Source organism: Xiphophorus hellerii, chromosome 14, assembly GCF_003331165.1.
Source record: "Xiphophorus hellerii strain 12219 chromosome 14, Xiphophorus_hellerii-4.1, whole genome shotgun sequence".
NCBI classification, from domain to species: domain Eukaryota; kingdom Metazoa; phylum Chordata; class Actinopteri; order Cyprinodontiformes; family Poeciliidae; genus Xiphophorus; species Xiphophorus hellerii.
In genome coordinates this window covers 4,610,834-4,632,292 of record NC_045685.1, presented here as the reverse complement: position 1 = coordinate 4,632,292, position 21,459 = coordinate 4,610,834, and the positions used below count along the sequence as shown (strand labels likewise).

The 21,459-nt window shown below is 39.8% G+C and overlaps 2 protein-coding genes across 4 annotated transcripts; one reads left to right on the top strand and one right to left on the bottom strand.

Annotated features, from left to right (window-relative positions):
* The first annotated feature begins 1,132 nt into the window (after positions 1-1,132).
* On the top strand, positions 1,133-18,993 carry rela (v-rel avian reticuloendotheliosis viral oncogene homolog A). The gene is made up of 11 exons (XM_032583026.1): positions 1,133-1,331; positions 2,921-2,956; positions 3,044-3,189; positions 6,341-6,486; positions 8,745-8,836; positions 9,124-9,258; positions 11,191-11,295; positions 13,334-13,549; positions 13,655-13,735; positions 13,826-13,909; positions 15,547-18,993. Exons 1-11 carry the CDS (start codon positions 1,325-1,327, stop codon positions 16,386-16,388), a joined length of 1,890 nt encoding a protein of 629 aa, XP_032438917.1. The 5' UTR covers positions 1,133-1,324; the 3' UTR covers positions 16,389-18,993.
* On the bottom strand, positions 7,622-20,946 carry c14h11orf68 (chromosome 14 C11orf68 homolog). Of its 3 annotated transcripts, none has more exons than XR_004341862.1 (2): positions 20,884-20,946; positions 7,622-9,308 (listed from the first exon to the last, which is right to left on the bottom strand). XR_004341862.1 is itself a non-coding variant. In XM_032583027.1 (2 exons), exon 2 carries the CDS (start codon positions 20,467-20,469, stop codon positions 19,729-19,731), a length of 741 nt encoding a protein of 246 aa, XP_032438918.1. In that variant the 5' UTR covers positions 20,470-20,507; positions 20,884-20,946; the 3' UTR covers positions 19,276-19,728. The 3 variants fall into 3 exon arrangements, 2 of the variants coding, with proteins under 2 accessions (XP_032438918.1, XP_032438919.1); XM_032583027.1 differs by lacking the exon at positions 7,622-9,308 and adding an exon at positions 19,276-20,507; XM_032583028.1 differs by lacking the exons at positions 7,622-9,308; positions 20,884-20,946 and adding exons at positions 19,276-20,507; positions 20,693-20,872.
* Positions 20,947-21,459: the final 513 nt, after the last annotated feature.

The following is a 21,459-nucleotide window of genomic DNA, read 5'->3' as shown; positions in this document are numbered from 1 at the left end:
ATCAAAGTTTTAAATTTAACAGTATTTCACATTTGGAACTCTGAAGCAACGCTAGAACGTAACTCTTTTTTGATGAACATAATTTAAAATCCGAAGATTTAAGGTCTATGTATGAGAAGTGAAGTGTTTCGTTAGCCTATGTCTTGTTTGCTGATACCGCACACCTCACTACCATCTTCCTGTCCTTGTGGTTTTACTAGGCATCTGGAACTTAAAGTACAGCAATATTCGTGACTCACTTTGATTCAAATTTGTAGATTGGGTAGACTCGAAAAAAATCAAAACATGTTCTAAGTATAAGTGAAATAGAATAATTCTCTAATTCAGACTTGGTATTTATTTGTACTTCTTTGCATTTCAAGACTCAGATTTTCTCAATATTTCTTGTCCGACTAATAGAGAGGAAACTAGAGGCAGTTTGCCTTATTAGTTTGTTAGTGAATAGTCACTAAATTCTGACTTGATAGTCCATGGGATCCAATTGAATTGTAAAATCCAAAAAAGAGTCTTCATAACTTTAAAGTTATGTAGAATGTCATATTTCAAAGCTAATTTCAGCATTTCTTGTTCGAATTCAGATTAAGGAAGCAGTTTATCAATTTTCTTCTCTTTGAACTTGTTTCTTTGTTGTATATCACAGTATTAGAAAAGATTACAAAACTGGGAAATAAATATTATATCTTAAAATTTGTTTTAAGATATAGTATTTGTTTTAGGATTGTTTTGTGAAACAAATTAAAAATAAAATTGTAAAGTCAGCTATTTACCTTTAATGTTGTTCATTAATTCAAGTGAACAATGTGGTTATAAGTTTAAACAGGTGTTATATATTTTTTTTAAAAAAGACGGTCAAGCTTAGACAATACGAAAAGGAAGGTCAGTGGTTTGGGGTGTCCGGTGGGCCCAGGGCCTCATATAAAGTTTGACCAGCTCTGAAATGGGCACATTTGATCTATTTGAGAAATGCGTCAGAGGAGTTACTCAAAACAACTGGAACTATTTCAGTCGCAATTGCTGACTTTGACAGTGGGACATTGCGCAAAAAGCAAACAAGAAGCTGGTGCTCTTTGTTCTCTGAAGTACGCGCTGTATTTCTAGGCTACTTTTACCGGAAAGTGAGTGAGCGCTTGCCCCGGCGCTTTACTATGTAGGTGGGGCGAAGGAGGCCGCAGCACAGCACTGTCAAGAAGTTTTTCGACTTCACATTGTCGTTGTTGCAACGTCTCTTTTTTTTCTTGCTAAGAAATACAACATAAAACAAGACAGGTGGTGTGAGGGAAAAGTGGTGTGATAAGAGGAGTGTGAGGCGGAAACGGACGCAGCCATGGACGGTGAGTTGAGCTGCCATTATTTGCCCTGCTGCTTGGCAGGAGGTGAAACTGTACGGGTAGTTGTTTTGCGAAGAGGGAAAGCCCCGCTGTCGCTGGGTTTGCGCTAACAGGAGTCGGTTGCTCTCGAACAGTAAAGCTAAACTCTTAACCTAAAGTTTAGTATTTGTAATCAATTTCCTAAAGGGTGTGACACATAAATTTCAAACGAACGTGTTTGAATTATTTAGCCTGTTGGTGGCTGCTTCACCTGGCCTCGAACCTGTCGCTCTGCCAGGAGGCCTTGTGGGTCGCTCCTAAAGGATTGACTGCCAGACTCCATTCAGAAAACCCACAGCTTAATGTTTCTCCATCCCTCTGATGAAGTGCAAGTTATGAGTCGTACTCAAATACATTTATCTGATATATTTCACTCTTCGCCTTACATTCGGGCTGGATTTTATCCACCACGCTTGTTTATTTTCATTTTTAAAAATCTCTTTATTTCGTAAAACTTCATCTAGCCGCCCAGCTGATTTCCTTTTTATTTTTATTTATTTACTTTTTTTTTTATAGGAAAGGCAAAAAAAAAAAAAAAAAGGAAAAATGTATGCAGCAGCAGTGGAGCGGCCATTAAATAGATTTATTTACGATTCTCTCCTCATTTCAATCGTAAATTCAAACTGACAATATTCGGCTTGATAAGACATACGAAACTGCTTCAATAATAATAATAATAATTTCATAGTGACGTCTATGTTGGGTCACTTAAAATGAAAGTGACATCCAGTTGCCCCAAAAACCTTCAGCAGTTATGATATTAGTGCACTGTGTGACAATATGGTCTCACACACTCATAGACATTTACTTTCACTTTCATACGAAGCTGAAACTAACATAAATTATGCCACTCTGATCAAAAAAATAACAGTTGCATTCCCATAATTTCAATGACCTAAATTTTAATTTTACATGTATTAAAAAAATAGTACAGCTCCAATAGGATGCATTGAGTTGGTCTATTTTTAAGCAGGGAAATAAAGCTATAAGCGTTATATTAAAAAATATACATGCATTTTCTCCACCTTATAGTGATTTGTAAGCCCTAGAAAGCAGGCAAGTTCCAGCTTGGAAAGCATCCTACTCATGGTTCTGAAATGAATGCAGGGTGGAGCTTTTTGGCCACCTGATCTCGTTGCACCTTCCTCTCAGGAACCGGAGTTGAGCCAGCTTTTTTTCCTCTCTAGCAACAAATCTGGTAATGCGAGACGTCGGCACGTCACCCCCTTGTTGGCACTTTTCCTCACTCCAGCGCCTCTGGATCTTTGGCGGGCGGTTTACGAGCAGTAATTATATTTAGCTGGGAAGCCCGTGTATCTCGGCGGCCTCCTGACCTCTCCTGGTCGCTGTGCCGTCTGGTAGATTTCCACTCGGACCGCACCGCAAATGACAAACGCGTACTAAAACCTCAAATATGCGCTGAATCCTCCTTTTTTTTTCTAATGTGTTTTAGTCATTTGTGCGGCGGGTTGTGTCGTGCGTCACTTAATGTAGATGATTAACTGTTACTCCTCTTGGGAGTTTACCTAACCCTATCTCTCTGTCACCCTCAGGTGTGTACGGATGGGGCATGACCCCTATTAACCCAGGTATGAAACCATTTTTATTATTTTTTTAAAACTTGCAACTGTTTTTGTCTTGTTTGTACACTGATTATTGATTATCTTGATGTCCAGTCCAACCAGCGACCCCTTACATAGAGATCATCGAGCAGCCGAAGCAGAGGGGGATGAGGTTCCGCTATAAATGTGAGGGTCGCTCAGCTGGCAGCATTCCTGGAGAGAAAAGCAACGACACCACTAAGACCTACCCGGCCATCAAGGTTGGTCAAATCAATGTTTTCCTGCTTTGTTTCGATTTAATGAAGCACAAAATTCACTTATTTACCAGTCAGACTCCAACCTGTCGCTGCACAGTTACTGTTTTCATCTTGGGTTCTCAGTCTGAACGGGATTTATTGTTGGGTTATCTCAAATTTATTTATTTAAAACTAAAAGTAGAACAACACAAAGTATAATTTTGAATGGAAGTGGAGCGTTGGATAGTTTTCAATGGTTTGCACAAATAAAATCTGCAAATTGTCACATTGCCATTGTATTCGGTTCTCTGAGTCAATGTTTTTAACCGATTTTACTTATTCTTTGTAGAATCGCTAAAGCTCGGTTAGACTCAAAAGAGAATTTTGGTCGGCACAAATTTTCAAGTCTCCCTGTAGATCAAGTTGAATTTATGTCTGGCCTGTTCAAGCACATGAATATGTTCTGATCTAAACCATTTCTTTGTAGCTTTGACTATAGGGGCGCACCGATCGCGGCTTTTCGACCAGTCACCGATCTTTAAAAAAGCCTGATCTATTGGTCTGCATTAGGGGTGCTCCGATCAGGTTTTTTGCTGCCGATTCCGATCACCCATGAGGGCCGATTATTGCCGGTTACCTGGATTGGCTGTTAATTTTTTTTTGCATTAGCTATAAATGCTGCTTTGTGAGCTGGCAAAAAAAAATAAAAAAATGATCTGGCAATAAATTCACCTAATTTAGACATAAAACATGCCAAATACTTGTAGACAGAATACAGCAGCTACTCGATCAAAAGGACGATTGAAAAACCTGTAATCAGTAAAACAATATTTAAGAGTAAGGCTCTAAACAGCCTAAATTATACATGAGTCAGATAAATCTCACAACACTGCCTATATTAAATAATGTCAAGAAAAAGAGGAAACATTCATTCAAAGTTAAATGCAGGTTGTATCAAAATAAACAAAATTAAAACTTCCTGAGCGCATGGCTAGCTGATTAATGCTGGTTCTGATTCACTGTTTGTGACCGAGCGGAGTAATTTTGCAGAATGCTAGAAGGAGGCAGAGGAGATCGATTTTTTTATTTATTTTTTTCCCACTGATGTTAGGACATAAGGAGAGTTTTAATGCATATGTAAAATCTTCAGTTTTTTTGTTTAAGTTGCGTGCTGGAGCTTCAAGCAGACGGTCAGTGTGAGTGTTCACTGCCAGTTGGCGCTCCGTCTGTAACATATTACTACCAGTAGCGTGTAGCGGCGGTCCAACAGTGAGAGCATGACCAGCGTCTTACACCGCTAGCTCGAAGACTTGAATAATTTTTCGAGTTATCTGTTTAGCTTTCTGACCATCGTGCTCTTCCGGGTGAGTGTTGGTAGTTGTGCACTGCTTTATCTGCTGTCTGATCGCTCCGGAGGTCTTTTTCCTGCAGTGAGCCTCGACGGCTCGCCACACTCCGTCAGTTTTTTAAATGTCATATTCGATTCGTTGTGTTGATGCATTTTGACCAGTGAGGTCTTCCCCATTCATTCCCAGAGCGTTGAAGTCCCTCACCACATTGCTTAGCATTTGTTGCCCCAGTGTGATGGAAGGATTAAATATACCTTTGCCAGGCAAATATACCTCTGCCTGTTACATTTATATAGGGGATAATCTGTGTGAAAAGTTGTTGTGAGAGATGATGAAACACACAGTAATAACAGTTATGATAACAATAATTGAAATAATCAAGAAAAGTACACATTTAGGTTGAGAGATGAATAACATATGAGCCAGGAGGAAAAGCTGTTGCAGTCACCTAGGTAACCATGCCTCTGATGCCTTGATGATTAGCTGTTTTCCCGTTGAGAATAACACTACTGGCAAACTTCCAGTAGTGTTCCTGGGAAAGCTGATGGGGCCGCTTCTAATGGAAGCCAGGAAATGTGATTAATGTTTTCATGTGTTGCCTAAACTGGGAATACCCCTAAAGATGCATGTGGGCAGTGAAACCAGGGGCCATTAAAAGGCAGGTGTGTAATGGGAAGTAAAAGCTGTCATGCTTAGAACCCGTTGCTATTTTGAAACTGAACTTGTCCATATTTGGACTGAAAGGTTGACGTTTGGACACTTGACTTGACCTCAATACACAAATGTTATTTCGACATATATGTATGAACATTGAAGTAGTTCACATAGTTCTAATTTAGGAAGTATATATTTTTTCTCCATGGTTCAGAATATTAATGCTACACACTATTAGAAAAATATTGCAACGCAGTAGGATATGCACTAAATCCATAATTTTCTGCCTCCTCTCTTTCTCTTATAAAAATAACTTAAGTTTGAAGTCCTTTTGCAATATTAATATTACATGCAGTGATACTACAGTGACATTTGGTATGCATGTCTGTGCAAGTTTTTATGAACACATTGGGAAAGGATTTTTGTTAGTTTCCACTCATCAGAAAAGCAATCATCTACTGTAAAAAAAAAACAAGAAAGAAAAAACAAAAGGTATTGGCTAAAATCATAAAACGGAGTGTCTGTGCATTCTTAAAAATCTTAAATTCATGTATCTTAACTTAAAGCTTTAAAATGTCTTAAATCCATTGGAAATTGTGTAAGTTGGCCTTAAATACATTAATCACAGGTCTTATTTTGTTGTAGCATGACTGTTTTATATATTTTTCTTGAGGGACTTTTCTGTCAGGCAAATGTTTGACTCACCCAGACGTCTTCATTACGTTCTGAGACTCGAGACAGTTGAGGCTACCGCTAACTAGCTGCTAATATACCTTTGCTAGCTAGCTTGCTAGCTTTTTTGTGTCTGTTTAAGTGTAATTTATCGGCAGTTGGCTAGACGATGTTTGTCTTTGCCACCTGCTTCCGTATGTTGCCAACCCATGCAGTGCTACGTACATTCTGTGCAAAAACAGCTTGGCACTTGCACATAAAGTAACCAATTTTCTTTTGTATAATTCTGTCGTGATATAGGTCTTTAAAAAGGTCTTAAATTTGAGTTGATGAAACCTGCAGATGGGCTGTAAAACAAAATCAAAGTTGCCTTTTTTAATGTTTCTACATAAAGGACAGTGATTGGCTGTTCTTTATTTACTATCAGATGACTGAGAGCCATCAAACCTGCTCTGTTTTTTCTCTTTCAACCAGCAAATTTGTCTCGTTTTGTCTGACAGGTTCACAACTACAGCGGCCCGCTCCGGGTCCGCATCTCCCTGGTGACAAAGAACCCTCCGCACAAGCCCCACCCCCACGAACTGGTTGGGAAAGACTGCAAACATGGCTACTATGAGGCCGACCTGCAGGAGAGACGAATCCACAGGTGGGCTAGTCGATCCTTAGATTCGGTTTACAGAATGAATCCTCCATGTTTCTGGTCATTTAAGCAGCCGTGCAGATAAGGGATGGTTTTCAAAGTAAATTCAAAGAGCGTGACGACAAGTAAAGGACAGGAAAAACCAGATAGATTGTTTTGCTAAGTGACTGCAGCTCTCAGTCAGCTCTCGGTCATTTTAGTCAAAAACTAAAATGACCTACATTCCACTTCTTGCATGTTAGAGACGCACTTCATCCAAATCTTCCTTTTATCCACTTCAGAAATTTCATCAGTAAAGCTACCAGCTCCACCTTCTGCGTGGACATGAGTAAAACATTAACTGGACCCATTAGGAACTGTTGAACTTCCTCTTCAGGGTCTGATATCATGACTAAAACGGTCTTTTACTGGAAAGGGTCTCGTCGAAACAGGAAGCGGCGCGCTCTCAGGTGTTCTTTATGATCAAGAACTTAAAAACGCGAGTCAACTGAAAGTTTGACTGCTTGACGCCAACGCCTTGTGTTACATAATTAAACCGGTCTTCCTGGTGAGACTGAAATATGTCAGTGTGGTCTAAAACAGAAGTGATGAAGTCTTAACAAACAGCATGTACTTCAGGTGGTTTGAGTTAATCCACTGGGTATATTAGTCATTTAATAAATAAAAAAAACTTTATACAAGGGCTTTATAAGTTTGTCTGACTTAAAAGGATTATAGGAACCTGAACATGAAGGAAGTCTTGTGTGTTTTTTTTTTGTTTTTTTTTAAGCTTATTGTGTTCCTACCAAAATGACTGAAAACAATTATTTTATTTTATATCTAAATATATGTTGGGGCCACAAAAAAGGAAAAAAAAAAAACTTCCAGAAGATAAAAATGTGAAATTTAAGAAATATTATTCATGTTTAAATGATGAAGTGGAACCACACAATCCTAAGATGTAGTTCTAAAATTATTCCTGTACATAAAAATGTACATGAAAGTGTAATCTTCATTCAACCAAGAAGTTTGTTTGTGATTGGAATTGACACAGTTTTCTCCCAAAAGATAAGGCAATGAACGAGGAGTATTATGTTTGAAAAACAGAAAACGGCGGAATATCAGAAATTATTTATACTCAGTCATTAATGGAAATTAGGGGTACGCTGATAAGTGTATTATTTATCGTGATACATTTCTTATCATAACATTGATTTATCGTTCCCGCGATACATTTCAATTCATCCTTTTGTCCAGATTGTTAGTTTTACTATCTTCTCCACTGATAGTTCAATAAATACCAATAAATCTAAAAATACAGTTACTATGAACAGTTTAGTGGTACAAATCACACTTCTTTATTTGACCTGTGTCCTAAAGAAGCGTAGTACAAATGGGGATGTTTTTCAAAAGCATTATTTGAGTTTTTGGGGTAATAATGGCTCTGACACACAGTCACAATCTGACAGTCACCTAAAAGAGAAGTCATATTTTGTTCTTGTCATTCCTTTTATCTCTATAACAACAGTGACTTAATTGTGATTTTTTTTAAAAATGCAATAAAATTCTGCTTAAAATTATATTTGGCTAGGAAGTTGGACTTTATAGGTTTTTAAAAAAAATTTTTTATCCCGACACATTTAAATTGTAGAGATCAACAAGCTACAATTGCATTATATTATATTGGCCAATATTTAAATTTCCTGCTTTAAAGATGATGAACCCAGTTGGATTTCTTTGCTTTTTTCACAGAAATGTTTGTTTTTCTCCTAATACAGTTTTCAATTTAAGACAATGCAGATAATAAAGGTTTCTCTGCTGTCCAAGCAGTGCAAATATAGAGTACATTTTTTTTAAAAAGGCTTGAAAATTGATTGAAAAAATCTACAGATTCTAAAACCAAACAGCATACAAAATATTATAATTTAAGCAAGAAAAAATTCCCTTAAAATAAATAGATGCAATTATGAAGGAATGTTGCGTAAATTAGGTTTTTGATTTTTGCAGCCATGTTTACTATAATTAAATGAACAGAGTCTGATAATTCTGACAAACCTTCTAAAAGGTCTTAAAGTATTCTGCTCGGCATTGTTCCCAGAAAGGAGATATTAAGGGGAAATCTTTGTAAAAAATGTAAAACTGTACATAAATAAAGCCAAAAGAAAAAAAAAAAACAACCAAAACTTGTGTTACCAATATCTGTAATTACACAGATCAATACCCAATCAGTCAAAACATGGAGCTCTGGCGTCCCTTAAATAAAACTTGGTGTATTTGCCCTTTAGTTTTCAGAACCTGGGCATTCAGTGTGTGAAGAAGAAGGATGTCAACGAGGCCATCACTTGCAGACTGCAGACCAGCAACAACCCCTTCAGCAGTAAGTGTCAAACGTTTTCTACTTTTAAGTTGCTGCATTCTCTCCTTAGCGCCCAACTAGACTGATGATAATAATACAGATGCAAATTGAAATGCAAATCAGAATAATAACTTTAGCAGGACGTTTTATTGGGACAAACCCTGTTGAGACGCCAATTTTTCTGTTTTTTTCTGTGTTTTTTTTTTCCAAGCGTTCCACCGTTTCTTGACAGGATGCAGTGCTCAGTCAGACTGCCGCGCTGTGTGATTACACTCCCCACCCTTTTCCTTTCTCTGTTTTGATTGCAGTTCCTGAGCCCAAGGTGTGGGAGGAAGAGTTTGACCTGAATTCTGTGCGACTTTGCTTCCAGGCGTCCATCACCCTTCCCACGGGGGACATGTTTCCTCTGCCGCCCGTCGTCTCGCAGCCCATCTTTGACAACAGTGAGTTGGAAACACGACACTCAACTGTTTGTGTGCCAGTTATTGGCTGACTAAGGCAAAAATAAAGAGAGAGAGAAAATTAAAATTTAGTAAGAGCTCATTTACTTAGATGGTAAAGTTGGTTTTGTGCAAAAGTGGGGAAATGTTTAGGCCCAACCCTATGGTGTGTAAAGTTAAAATCATGGTAAATTAATTCTAAACACTCAACATCTATCATTTCACTAAGTCTCACTGGCCTAACCTCAATGTGTAAAGGGATATTTTGTGATGCTAGTTTAGAAATATTGGCAAGGGTATTTTTTTATTCATTAAACGTTCCAAAATGTACTTTTAGAAGAAAAAAAAGATGAAAAGGCACAGTAATTTTCGCCAACGTGTTGATCACCTTCTGTAACTAGACTTCAAGTTGGCTGAGGCAGCAGTGTAGTTGAAGTATGAAATACTGCCACCTGCAGGTGGTAGTTAGAGGTCATTTAAACCTAATTGCTATAAACTCAGAATTACACATTAATGCAGACAAAAAAACGTTGGAATCTGTTGATTCTGCATGAATTTCCACCAAACTGGAGGGACTGGTCATTGCTAGTAGCTACCGCACCACAACTCAAATCACTTCAAAAGTATTGGAGACAGTCTGTGACTGGTTGATGGGTTAGAGGGTTTTGGTTGGCCAACAACCAAAAATCTGACAAACATTTAGAATCTATTCACTGGAATGGACCAGTTTGATCAATTGGAAGGGAACTCAAAATGTATACATTTGAGCTGTACAACTGCTGCTGGTGAGAGAGAGCGAGACTTTGAGCGGATAACAGGAAGGCTGAACAAGGTACGAGAAAGTTGCTCTGTTTTAAAACATTCCGGATTTGGAAATGTTGGCACCCTTGTGGAAACAGTGGCATCAAGAAAATAAATATACCCAGAAATCACCAGCCACGCTAACAATGCTAATTACTAGTGTAAGATGCTAACGCTTGGTTAAAGTGTCAACTAGTTACATTTACTTGAGTAACTTTTTGGGAAAAATCTACGTTTAGGAGTATTTTCACTACTCTCTACTTTTTACTTTTACTTCGGTAACTTTATTATGAAGTATTGCTACTCTTACTTGAGTAAAATTTCTGTTTATGCTACCCACTGAAAGTAACTTCATTAAATAAAGAACAAGCTTTGTTTTGACCAAAAATTTACCAGACACACAACTTTTGTTAGTGATTCGTTAGCTTTATAATGAAAGAAATTGATACGGAAAAAAACTCACCTCTGCAGCTTGGTAATAGAAAACCCTTGTTTTACAGTGACTGCTACACATTAACTGTATTCTGATATCGACTTCACCCCCAGTCTAAATAATTAAGAAGGCGAAAAATATATTTTCAGTACCAGAAAACGGTTCTGAAAAGTAACTCGCAATCAGCTTCAGTCAACATAAATGATGTTAAATTGATCAATCGATTTAAGACTATTGACGACAGCCTTCAATGTCTTTATTTACTTTTGTTTCAGTGAATAGATTTGATTTTATTCCCATGTAATTTCATCTATGAGTTACACTTTGTCTGTCAAGTGAATTTAGGGCAAACCTTTGAAATTCTCTCAGAGGGAAGCGTTTCCTCTCAGCTTCAGTCTAAACGATACAGCACTGTCAGCAGCTTATTGCGAATGTTTTCTGATAGTGATCGTAATTTCACGAGGAAACGGGCGATTATTACAAATTCGACTTATTGGAGCACCTTCTTGCAGCCTCAGACGCTCTTTGTTCCTCTTTGCTTACCGACTTTTCTCATCAGCCTGAAGATACTGACAAGAATTGATCTCCATATTAGCCACATCCTATTTTCGTGCAGTAAACTCAAGTTATTCTCTGCTGCAGTCCTTTACTGAATCTTTGTTTCACTACTAATAATTTTTAATTTTTTTTTTGTCTTTCAGGAGCCCCGAACACAGCCGAGTTGAAAATCTGCAGAGTGAACCGTAACTCCGGCAGCTGCAGAGGAGGGGATGAAATCTTCCTCCTCTGCGATAAAGTGCAGAAAGGTGCCTGCGCTGTCTGACATTTGAATACATTACTACAGCTTTTAACTTACAGTTTCGTACTGAGTAGTCTGTAAATAGAACTCAGAAGTGAGTAAGCAGAGATGTGGCTTACGAGGCACACAATTCGGCGAGGCAGAAAACTGCTCGCACCCACAGGAAGTCAGGGTCTGTTGCCTTGTTTGAAGAAAAGCACACAGATGTTTCGTGTCAACCAAAAAAATATTAGCTTTTAGATTGCTTAAATGCAAAAAGCTGTTTTCAAATGATAATTTAGTTTAAGTGTAAAATCGACTCAAACCATGAATTGCGAATTGCCGCATTTTTACTTTTTTCTTTTGTCACAGTTCACATAAATAGAGCCTTTCTGTCAACGTGAAGTAGGCTGACATTGTCACAACATAAGTCTGGACAGTGTCACAAAATCATTTTTAGCACTTTTAGACTCCAGGAAACCACGGTTTAGCCATTCCAAACAAAATGGAGAAAACATAAAAAAGTGGAGAACCTTTTTTAGGACTTCTGAAAGAGTAAAAAGCTTGCAGGCCTGTCACATTACACGTACGGGTCAGATAAAATACCTTGGCCAACCCGGATGTGGCCCACAAGTCCTGCGCTCGTCACGCCTGATCTATGAGATAAAACGTCTGATAAGGTTTCTACAGCGAAAGGCGTACGGTCGTGTGACTGGATATCGGGCTTATCTCGAGTGCCCAAAATGAGCTGCCACTGCAGTTTGTTGCAAATGTTCAGTTGTGGTCCTGTCAGTCATCAGATGACTTCTTTAGCGTGGCTGTCTATGGCCAAAAATAACTTTTCTGCAGCATTACACTTCCGTTTGAAAGACCCTCTGGTTTCAGATGAAGTCATGTTGCGACTGCAGGGTTTTGGTTCTCCGTTGCTGTAGGGTTAGAGTACAACAAAGCAGTGCCACTGTATCTAAATGAACAAAATCTGTTCTTGTAATAGTAAATCATGGCTTTAATTATGTACGGATATAGATATACACTACCTTACTGACATTTTTATACTCGTTTGAACTTTTCCACATTTTATCACCATACAAGTTCAAACTTTGGTCCATTTTATTGGGATTTTATGGGATAGACCAATACATAGTGCCTAGTTCTGAAGTTGGGGAAAAGGACAAATGGTTTTCAAAATCTGAAAAGTCTTGTGCATTTATGAGTTAGTACCGTTTAATTTTATTGCAACTACTGCAGCAAGGCTGGTAGATATGCAAGCATCTACCAGCTTGGCATATCTAGAGACCGACATTTCAGGCAAATTTTCTTTACAAATGACCAAATATTTCCAAAAGAATTGGATCACTTGCCTTGCCTATAAACTTAAATGACATTGTATTTTTAATATACCCACAAGCTGTTGTCAATATTTTTTTAACCAACACTTCAACAACTGATTTGTGTGGTCAGACATTGATGTTGGATGAAATGGCCTGGCTCATTGTCTCCACTCTCAAATCAGCCCAAAGGAGTTTTACGAGGGTGGCGATCAGCTCTCCGTGCAGACCACTCGAGTTCCTCCACACCAAACTCGCCTATTCATGAACAAGCTGGGCGTTTCTATGCGTACTGATGTAAAGTCATGTTTAAGCTGAAAGGGACCCACTTTCAAACTGTTCCCACAGAGGCAGGAGAATAGAAATTGCTCAAAATATCACCATAAGTCTAGTGCTCTTTGTGGATCTGGAGGTTCAAGTCATCCAAGCCACATACCCCCCAAAAAACAAACCCAACTGCCAAAAAGCAATGCTCCAAGCCCAAAAACCAAACCCAACCCCACTGTTACCCTCTGGCCTCCAAATTTCACACTTGCCAAAATGCTGCCAGAAAACTACCGTTTCCCTAGCAACTGCCCAACCCAGACTCGTGGGAAATGAGCTTGGTCACTGCAGAAACCAGAAGTCCATAGAATCCATTCCATGAAGCTCACTACACTCTGTTCTTGTGTCAGTCTCAAATCAATTCCTGGTCACCCTTGTTTTCTAAATCTTGCCGGTTTGCCTGTCCTCCTGCAGAGGACATCGAGGTGCGGTTCTACCAGGACTCCTGGGAGGGGAAGGGCACGTTCTCTCAGGCTGACGTCCACCGGCAGGTGGCCATTGTGTTCCGCACGCCTCCCTATCGCGACACTAACCTCAGCGAGCCCATTAAGGTGAAGATGCAGCTCAGACGGCCCTCTGACCGTGAAGTCAGCGAGCCGATGGACTTCCAGTTCCTACCTGCTGACCCAGGTAACAGACTAGAGTGTTTATTTAAAGGCTCTCGAAAATAATTGAAAAAAATCATGTAAAATGTATGAAACCTAACAATTTGCCATTTCGATGATCCCTTTACAGATGAATACAGGCTGTCTGAGAAGAGAAAGCGTACAGGAGACATGTTCCAGAACTTGAAGCTGGGATCTATGTTATCAACTGGTAGGTTATGGCCTGGATGGCCTTCTTTTTGTAATTATCATTATGCTTACATTGAAACTCCACTCACAAGCATGTTTTGTAAAATTCTAGTGTCCGTTCCACAAGACAGACGGCACATAAACCTCGCACGGAGACCAGTTGCAGCTAAACTGAGTTCAATGAACACACAAGCAGGTGAGTTAGTCTCATCCACTTGTTGTCCGGAGTCGGTTTTATTCATTTGATCAGGGAAGACATAAAACAATGTTAACATAATAATATCCTGGTTATATTCTGATGACATCATCAATTGTTGGCGAGCATTGCTAATCCACCTCCTTTGCTTTTGCCGCTCCTCTTTAAATCTGTGTCTATGGTGATATGGCCAACTCCTCTGGGATTTGGGGCCATAGTTCATGTATTGTTTGAGTTTTTGAGATGCTAATCAGCTGCTTCCACTTGGAAAAAAAATTGCCTTGTTGCCACGGTTACACATCATAATAACCGTTCAAAGGTTAAAATGTAACACCAAGAATCGAGATCCAAACATGCAACACCTTTAACATAAAAATGATTAGCAAAAGTGTACAAAATTTAGAACTAGCACAACAGAGCTTCTCCAACATGCTTCCACCATAATAAGCGTAGTTCTGGAACGGCTCATGTCAAAATACATTTATATGGTAAAATGGCCCAGACATAAATACATTTTTAAATATTAGTGCCAGGACTTTAACACACTAAATCTGATTAATTAACTACATAGATTTTAATGTGTTAAAATGTTAAAGCAATTTTTTTTTTTTTTTGCATAGAAAAAAAAATCTTGAGCCGGAACCTTTATGTTATGTTTCTGGTACGCCAGTAAATGTGACGCACAACTGACATCCACAAACAGCGACAAAGCCTCTTCTCTTAGCCCACTGGGAGTAAATTGTTTTCTTCAAAAACGATCGGATGGGACGCTGGAAACGACTACTGTTGTGTTGGAACGAGTTAGCCTGTCAGCGAAGCTATTCAAGCCTGAAACATGCTAAACGTGCTGCAGCAGCAGCAGCACAGACATTCCCAATGCTAATGTCAGTGTCCACATTTCCAAAGAAGTTCCATGAATGGTCAGGACCACCTAGATAACAGATTAAAAACAACAAATATCTTTATTGTATGTTTGTGAGCCCGTTAATAAATAGACATATTGGCCCTGTGATATAGCAGCAAAAAGTGTTTTTGAATTGAAACTTTCTTTTCTCAATATGGTTTTTTAAAATGCAATTAATTGCAATTAGTTAATTACAGACCCTCGAATTAACTCAATAATAATTTTTTTACTGAGTCCCACCACTCATAAATTTGAATTTTTTTCATAAGGGACAAATGCACAATGAAGGTTTCCCTTAGCAAAAAGGCTATTTCTCATCTGTTGGTGACGGGAAAATAAAGAAAAACACACACATGGACGAACATATAATTAACAGCAAGTTACAAGGAATGGCTAATAGTGGTACAGTTAACAATTTTAAAAAGCAATATGATAAAAAATATTAAAACACTCCATTCAAAGATATTAATTTAAAACATAAATGTAGCTTTGATTATTCAACAGCCACTGTTTAAATTATTTTCTTAAACTGTTCACTGACATGTTTGTATAAATAGATATAACGAGGCTTCAAAGTTGATGTTTGCAGAAATTTCTCTTTGAATACCATGCAAAGCACTACCTTTTCCAGTACCTCACATTAATCTGTGAAGTAGTACTAGTCGTTCTTGCATGTTAATAATATCTTAGAATTTGTTTTCGGCCAGAAGACTGATGATGTTTTTTCTTCCAGCAGCAGAGGTTGCACCTTCTGCCAGTGGGTTGAAACCCTTCTCATACAATCAACCAGGACAGCTGTTCTCAGTCCAGCCAAAGGTTGAAGCATCTTCGTCCATCTCTACGGCGACTACCAACCAAACCTGGAAGATCATGGAGAGCTTGAAGCTGGGCCCCACCAACCCGGTGCAGACCTTCACGATGAGCTCCGTGTCGGCCCCTTCCTCCTCCACCGCCTCCACCGCTGCCAACAACGAGTACTCCACCGTCAACCTGTCCGACCTTCACGAGTTCTTCCCCAACATTTCCTCCCCCATGGCCGAGGAGTCCGCGGCTCCTCAGGGAAGCGCCGCCGCCCCACAGACTGGCAGCACCTTCCCCCTGCAGGAGTCCCAGTTTCGGGTAGACCCCCCGCTGGTGGACGACGAGATCCCGGACTTCTCCAACTTCACCGACGCTCCGGTGCCAGGCACCCTGGACAGCCTCAACATGGATGAATTCGAGGACCTTCTGAACCCGCGCCTAATGAGCGAGGGCGGATCTGCCGCGTCCATGCTGACATCTTCCCAACATGGAGTCCTCTCCAGCTCGGCTGCTGCGTCCCACAACGGCGCCTCGTCCCAGAACCTCCCAGACCACGTCAACAACCCAGGAAGCACCTACATGAATTACCCCAACAGCATCGCCAACCTGCTCCGGAACGAGGACATGATCATCCTGGCGTCCAGCACCAACAACAACCAGCAGCCCGCCGTGCTGGATGACTTCGACGTGCTGATGTCTGCCGACGAAGACCGCCTCATCTCCATTTTTAACAGCGGGAGCCAAGCTGGCTTTGTGTCAGGACACCCAACTTAATTGTTTCCCCCCCAAAGATGATTTGTAAATCTCTTCCCTAAAGACTCACTTATTAATACAGACACAATAAAGGATGCTGGACTGAAAAAGGCTCAAAGAGGCTTAAGGTAGCAAAAGTTCTCCCTGTGGAGAAACTCATAGACTATTACCAAATGAGAAACCACAGGACTGAACGCGTCTTGATTTTATTCAGCTCGTTGAAAACAAACATGGATAATGATTTACCTCTAGTAAAGACTGGGTGTGGGTCAACATGAGGTCGTCACAGTGGTTTAAATTTGAATTGAAAATACCATGATACCATGGTATTTACTCAACTGTTTGTTTAAAATGGCCACCAATCTCCTTGCTTTGCAACATTTCTTCTTGACTGGAAGTGTGCAGCAACAGGTGGGGGCAGCACCTACAGGAACTTCGGTTTGTTGGAAACATTTTTACAGTTAAAAAAACCAAAATGTTTAAGGTTACCGATGAAGCTGGCCTATGCCTAGTAAAGACGTTTTGACCAATACGTCAGTAAGGTTGTTCTGAATAGAACATGCGTAGCTTGTTTTTTGAGGTTTTTTTGTACTGTCAGTGGAATAATTTTTGGTAGCTAAAATAATTTTCTTCACAGTAGGGCTGGGCGATGAGGCTGGACATTAAATTTGAAATTAAATTTCTTGTTTAATTACAAGAAAACAGACCAAGTATTAGCAGAATAACGACACAATTTAACCAGAACTAAAATTACAAAAAAAAAGAGTCCTTTTGATTAGGGGGAAAAAAGGCTTCGAGATCTAACGTGAGCCTTTCAGTGAGCGCGGTTTTCTACAAAATGAACTTTCAATGTCCTGCTGCTGATAATTTGGGTTTAAACCCCCCCCCCCCCAAAAAACAGCGATGCCAAGGTATAACTTAAAAAAAAAAGCTCAATATTCTTTATTGAATTTTTTAATTTTTAATGGAGGAGTTCTCATAAAATTATTACTGCATTCTTTTTATATTACAACTGTACTCTGGTGATACTATCGCTTTATTCTCACATTATTTTGACTTTATTCTCATATTGATACGACTGTATTCTTGTAATACTTTGACCTTATTTTCGGAATTAAAACATCTTTTTAAATTCTGGCCTAATATTCTAACCTGAAAAAAATCAACATCCCCTTCTCCTACGCTTCACTTTGTCCAGAAGTACCGGACCCTCAGCTATCGAGAAACAATTGCTTCGTTAAGGCATGAACTCTATTGAAGTTTTTAACTTTAAACCAACCGCTAACGTTTGTCCGTGTCTTATGTTATGCGCCGGTTCGATGCTATAAAGCTTCCGGAAATTGCCTGCGCTGTAAGCAACCATCCTCTGCTTAACCATCTTAACGTTAATTCCATATTTGGAGACATGGCCAACATGGACTAAACGACTGTTCACTTCCTCCGGTGCCACCCCTAAAACTACAGGCAGACTATTTGTAATTCTAAAACGGCTCAGAAAAAACGACACAGTCGTGCACTACTTCTCCTGTCTGCTGATTGGCCCGGTCAAAGTTCTACCGGTGGAATCCAAGTGAATGGGAGGTGAAAATGGAGCGGAAATGCTTAGTAAGACAGTGGCCAGGTTTCTAATATTCCCGTCATGCAGTTGACCTGAATTCAAAGTCCAAATAAATACAAGCCGTAAAAGATGCTTGTTGAGCAAGATGAGCTGTGGGTGTGCTGTCATCATTATGAACTATAAAAAAGGAATGCATTGGTGGGGGTGGGGGGGGGAGATTTTCCACAAATTAAATCTTCAAAACCCCCAAAATTTGATTTTGATTTTATCGCCCAGCCCTACTCCACAGAAGTGTTTGATCTTGCTTTTTGTGTTGAAAAATGAACAGGCTGGTACTCCTTAGAATGTAATCTAATCTAGAGGGAAGCCTATGCAAATCCAGTGTTGCTATTATCCAATACCACCTTCAATTAACTTTGATTATTAATTAGGGATGCACTGATGAAAACACAGTCGATGCCGATATTTATATTACTGCTATGGCTGGTAATTGATACTATATATATATATGTTTCCCTACCCTTTCAACAACCACACTGCTGACATCACCATCAATAGCTGTGTTTCCATTGACTATATAATTGTGCAAATTGGAATTGTGAAATAAAATTTGCTTAATAGAAACGTAAAAAAAATAAGTTTTGCACAAGGATGAAGTAATTTCATGGCTGTATCAAAACTAATGTATTTTGCAGAACTGTAATGGAACCACTTTTTTTTTTACATCACCAGTCATGTGATCAACAATGGATGTTACTACTGGAAAAAGGACAAGAGGACAGGAAGTAGCAGGATGGTGGTGTGGCATGTTTTTTTTGTTTTTTTTATTACCTCGAGTAAACACACTTTCTCACGTGATTTTAATTTCATTTCTTACATAGTAGAAAAACCACAATTGCAAGTGTTTTATTTTTTTACATTAGCGGAATATCTACAAAGTTTTGCGCGCACTTGTGATGGAAAATGCAGCTATTGTCACGTGACTAAACAAATACCACTTACGATCCCCTGCCAAAACTTTGATTGCATCAGCCCAGTTTTACTTGCGGAACCAGTATGTAAAAAAAAAAACAAACATATTATTGTGTATCCCTAATTTTTATGTTCACTGAAGTTACCATTTGAATGTGGTAAGAAACCAAATGAAGGTCTACATGTAAATACGATATAAGCGATTTAAGAGTATGCTTACTAAACAGAGGATTTATTCTGGTGAAGTCATGGGTCAGGTTGTTTTTAACGCCCTATAGAACCTGCAGCAAAAACCAGGTTAAGACTTATGTAAAAACTATAAGTAGTAACATGCTTTTTTTCCAGTTATTCTGCCTTTTTTTCTTTTTTTACATATGGCATTGCATATATTGGATAAAGATGTAATTTGCTGTAATTAATGACTGTCCCGATTCAAAACACTCTTTGCCAATAAAAACCACAACCGTGTAAAGAAAAAGTTATTCAGATGTGTGTTTTATTTGGAAATAGTGTAATATGCAGCACTTAGCACGATTTAAAGCTCAAAAAAATAACCAATTCCTTCTAATCAATGAGTTCCGTTCATAACTCGAATCACCTCCTGAATTCATGCATATAGCTCAAACAATCCAGCCAGTCCCTTAAGTGCTTTATTCCTGAATGGAATCTATCCAAAGCAATCACCCCTGGTAGAACTTAGAAAATGTGCCAGTCAAAAGAAATTGAAGAACTTGAGATACAAACTCGATCAGTTTTGATTACCGCACAGGTTCACCCAAAGGCCTCGTCTTAAAATCAGTCCGGGGGAAAAAGGCACCCAACTAATCTTCCTTATGTTACTTCCAGATTTGTGACTTTGTTGATAATGTGCGAGCGCCTTGGCACACACTCCAAGTCAAACTTGCTCTCATAGATGGTGGGGCAGAGCTTCCAGCGGTTGTTCCGATAGATCCCCAGGTAGGTGTAGACGTCTGGCTTGTAGGAGAGGGGGCATTTGACGCCCGTGGCCCGGATGAAGGAGTCCAGCCGTACCACTTCGCCTTCGTCTGTGAAGTTCTGGTTATAGGCGCAGATCACCTGCTTGCCTTCCGCCTTGGGGTTGTAAGGACTCACTTTGACCAGGGAGATTTTCCCCTCTAAGGCTGCTCTGGCCACGCACTCCCACGCGTGGTCCAGCTTGAAGCCAGAGGCCAAGTGCATGAGCCACTTTCCGGAGAGTACGCCGTGGTTGAGGGCCAGTTCTTTCACAGTCTGGAAGGTGACAGGCCGGGAGCTGGCTAGCAGTTTGTCCCAGCTCTCCTGGAGACCAGTCACGTCACCTGTAGACGGGCAGTGGTTGGGACCCAGCACGGCTATCCACCCCACGCTGCTGACCCCGTTGTCCTCGTCCCCAAACCGGTACACCTGGGAGGGTCTGTTGCTCTCCAGCCAGCCGTCAAACTCGGACCTGGGGGTATTTCTGGAGTCGAAAACGATCCAGGGGTCCATGTCCGCAGCCATGGCCTCGGCGGCGTACGTCTCTGCGGAAAGGGGGGTCTCCCCCTCGCCGTCCGCGGGGGCTTCCTCCTCCATGATGCCGTCAAGTGTGCGCTCGAGACTGATGAACGACTCTTGAGTGGGGAGAGCAGACGCAGTCGTTGAGTACTACAGTTTGTTTTACTACGTCCGTACTGCTAATTAGAATTCCACACCCCCAACAATTGCTAAATAGCAACAACGTCCAAACCAACGTTTTCTGTCCAACATGCCCCCTCCACACCGTCTAATAAGGCTTGGAGAAGAAATAAACAATTACCTCTGCCCTCCTGCTGAGGCTAGCCCGCTAAGCTAGCCACTTTCGAGCATAAAAACTACTTTTTGAGCAATTTTGAAGGCGCAGCAAAGACTAACAAGTAACTTTTAAACGCAACAGGCGTTATAAAATCCACACGCAGTCTGTGGAATTAACAAGTCATGAGACGTGGAGCATAAATGTAGTCACTCTACCTGCTGTAGCTCACGTTGTAAGCCAGTGTGGCTCTTCTTCCGCTCCACGGCGCAGCGATGTTATTAAAGTTAGCTTCTGATTTGAAGCTTTGATAAAGGGACATTCTGTGTTTTAATAGGCCTGGAGTTTTTGATCGCATATAATATAATATTTAAAAGATTTAGATGAATCAAACTTGGTCTGAATTGTTCTACAGTGCCTTCACATCTTCTCTGTCTTAGTAACCTCCAAATGTAATTATACTAAAATCCCATATTAAAACTTCCAGTAGAACTTTTATGTTTTTTCTTTTGTGGTGGAAAAAGGCTTCCATAAAAAGCAGCAAGTCGTTGTGAACTGTAAGAAAAGTAGTAATTTTCTATATTTGTGGCCTTTATGAAAAAGAAGAAAGTCATAAGAAGTCCTGTTTAGTGCAACCCAATGAAGAGGACTCTAGGCAGGAAGTTAAACAGTGCTGCATGCAAATCGACAGAAAATACTGCAAACAAAACGCAGAGGTGGCAGCAGTATGCTGTGAAATAGTGTGAAAAATTGAGAGAAATGCAAAACTGGTGTGACGAATCTAAATATTGTAG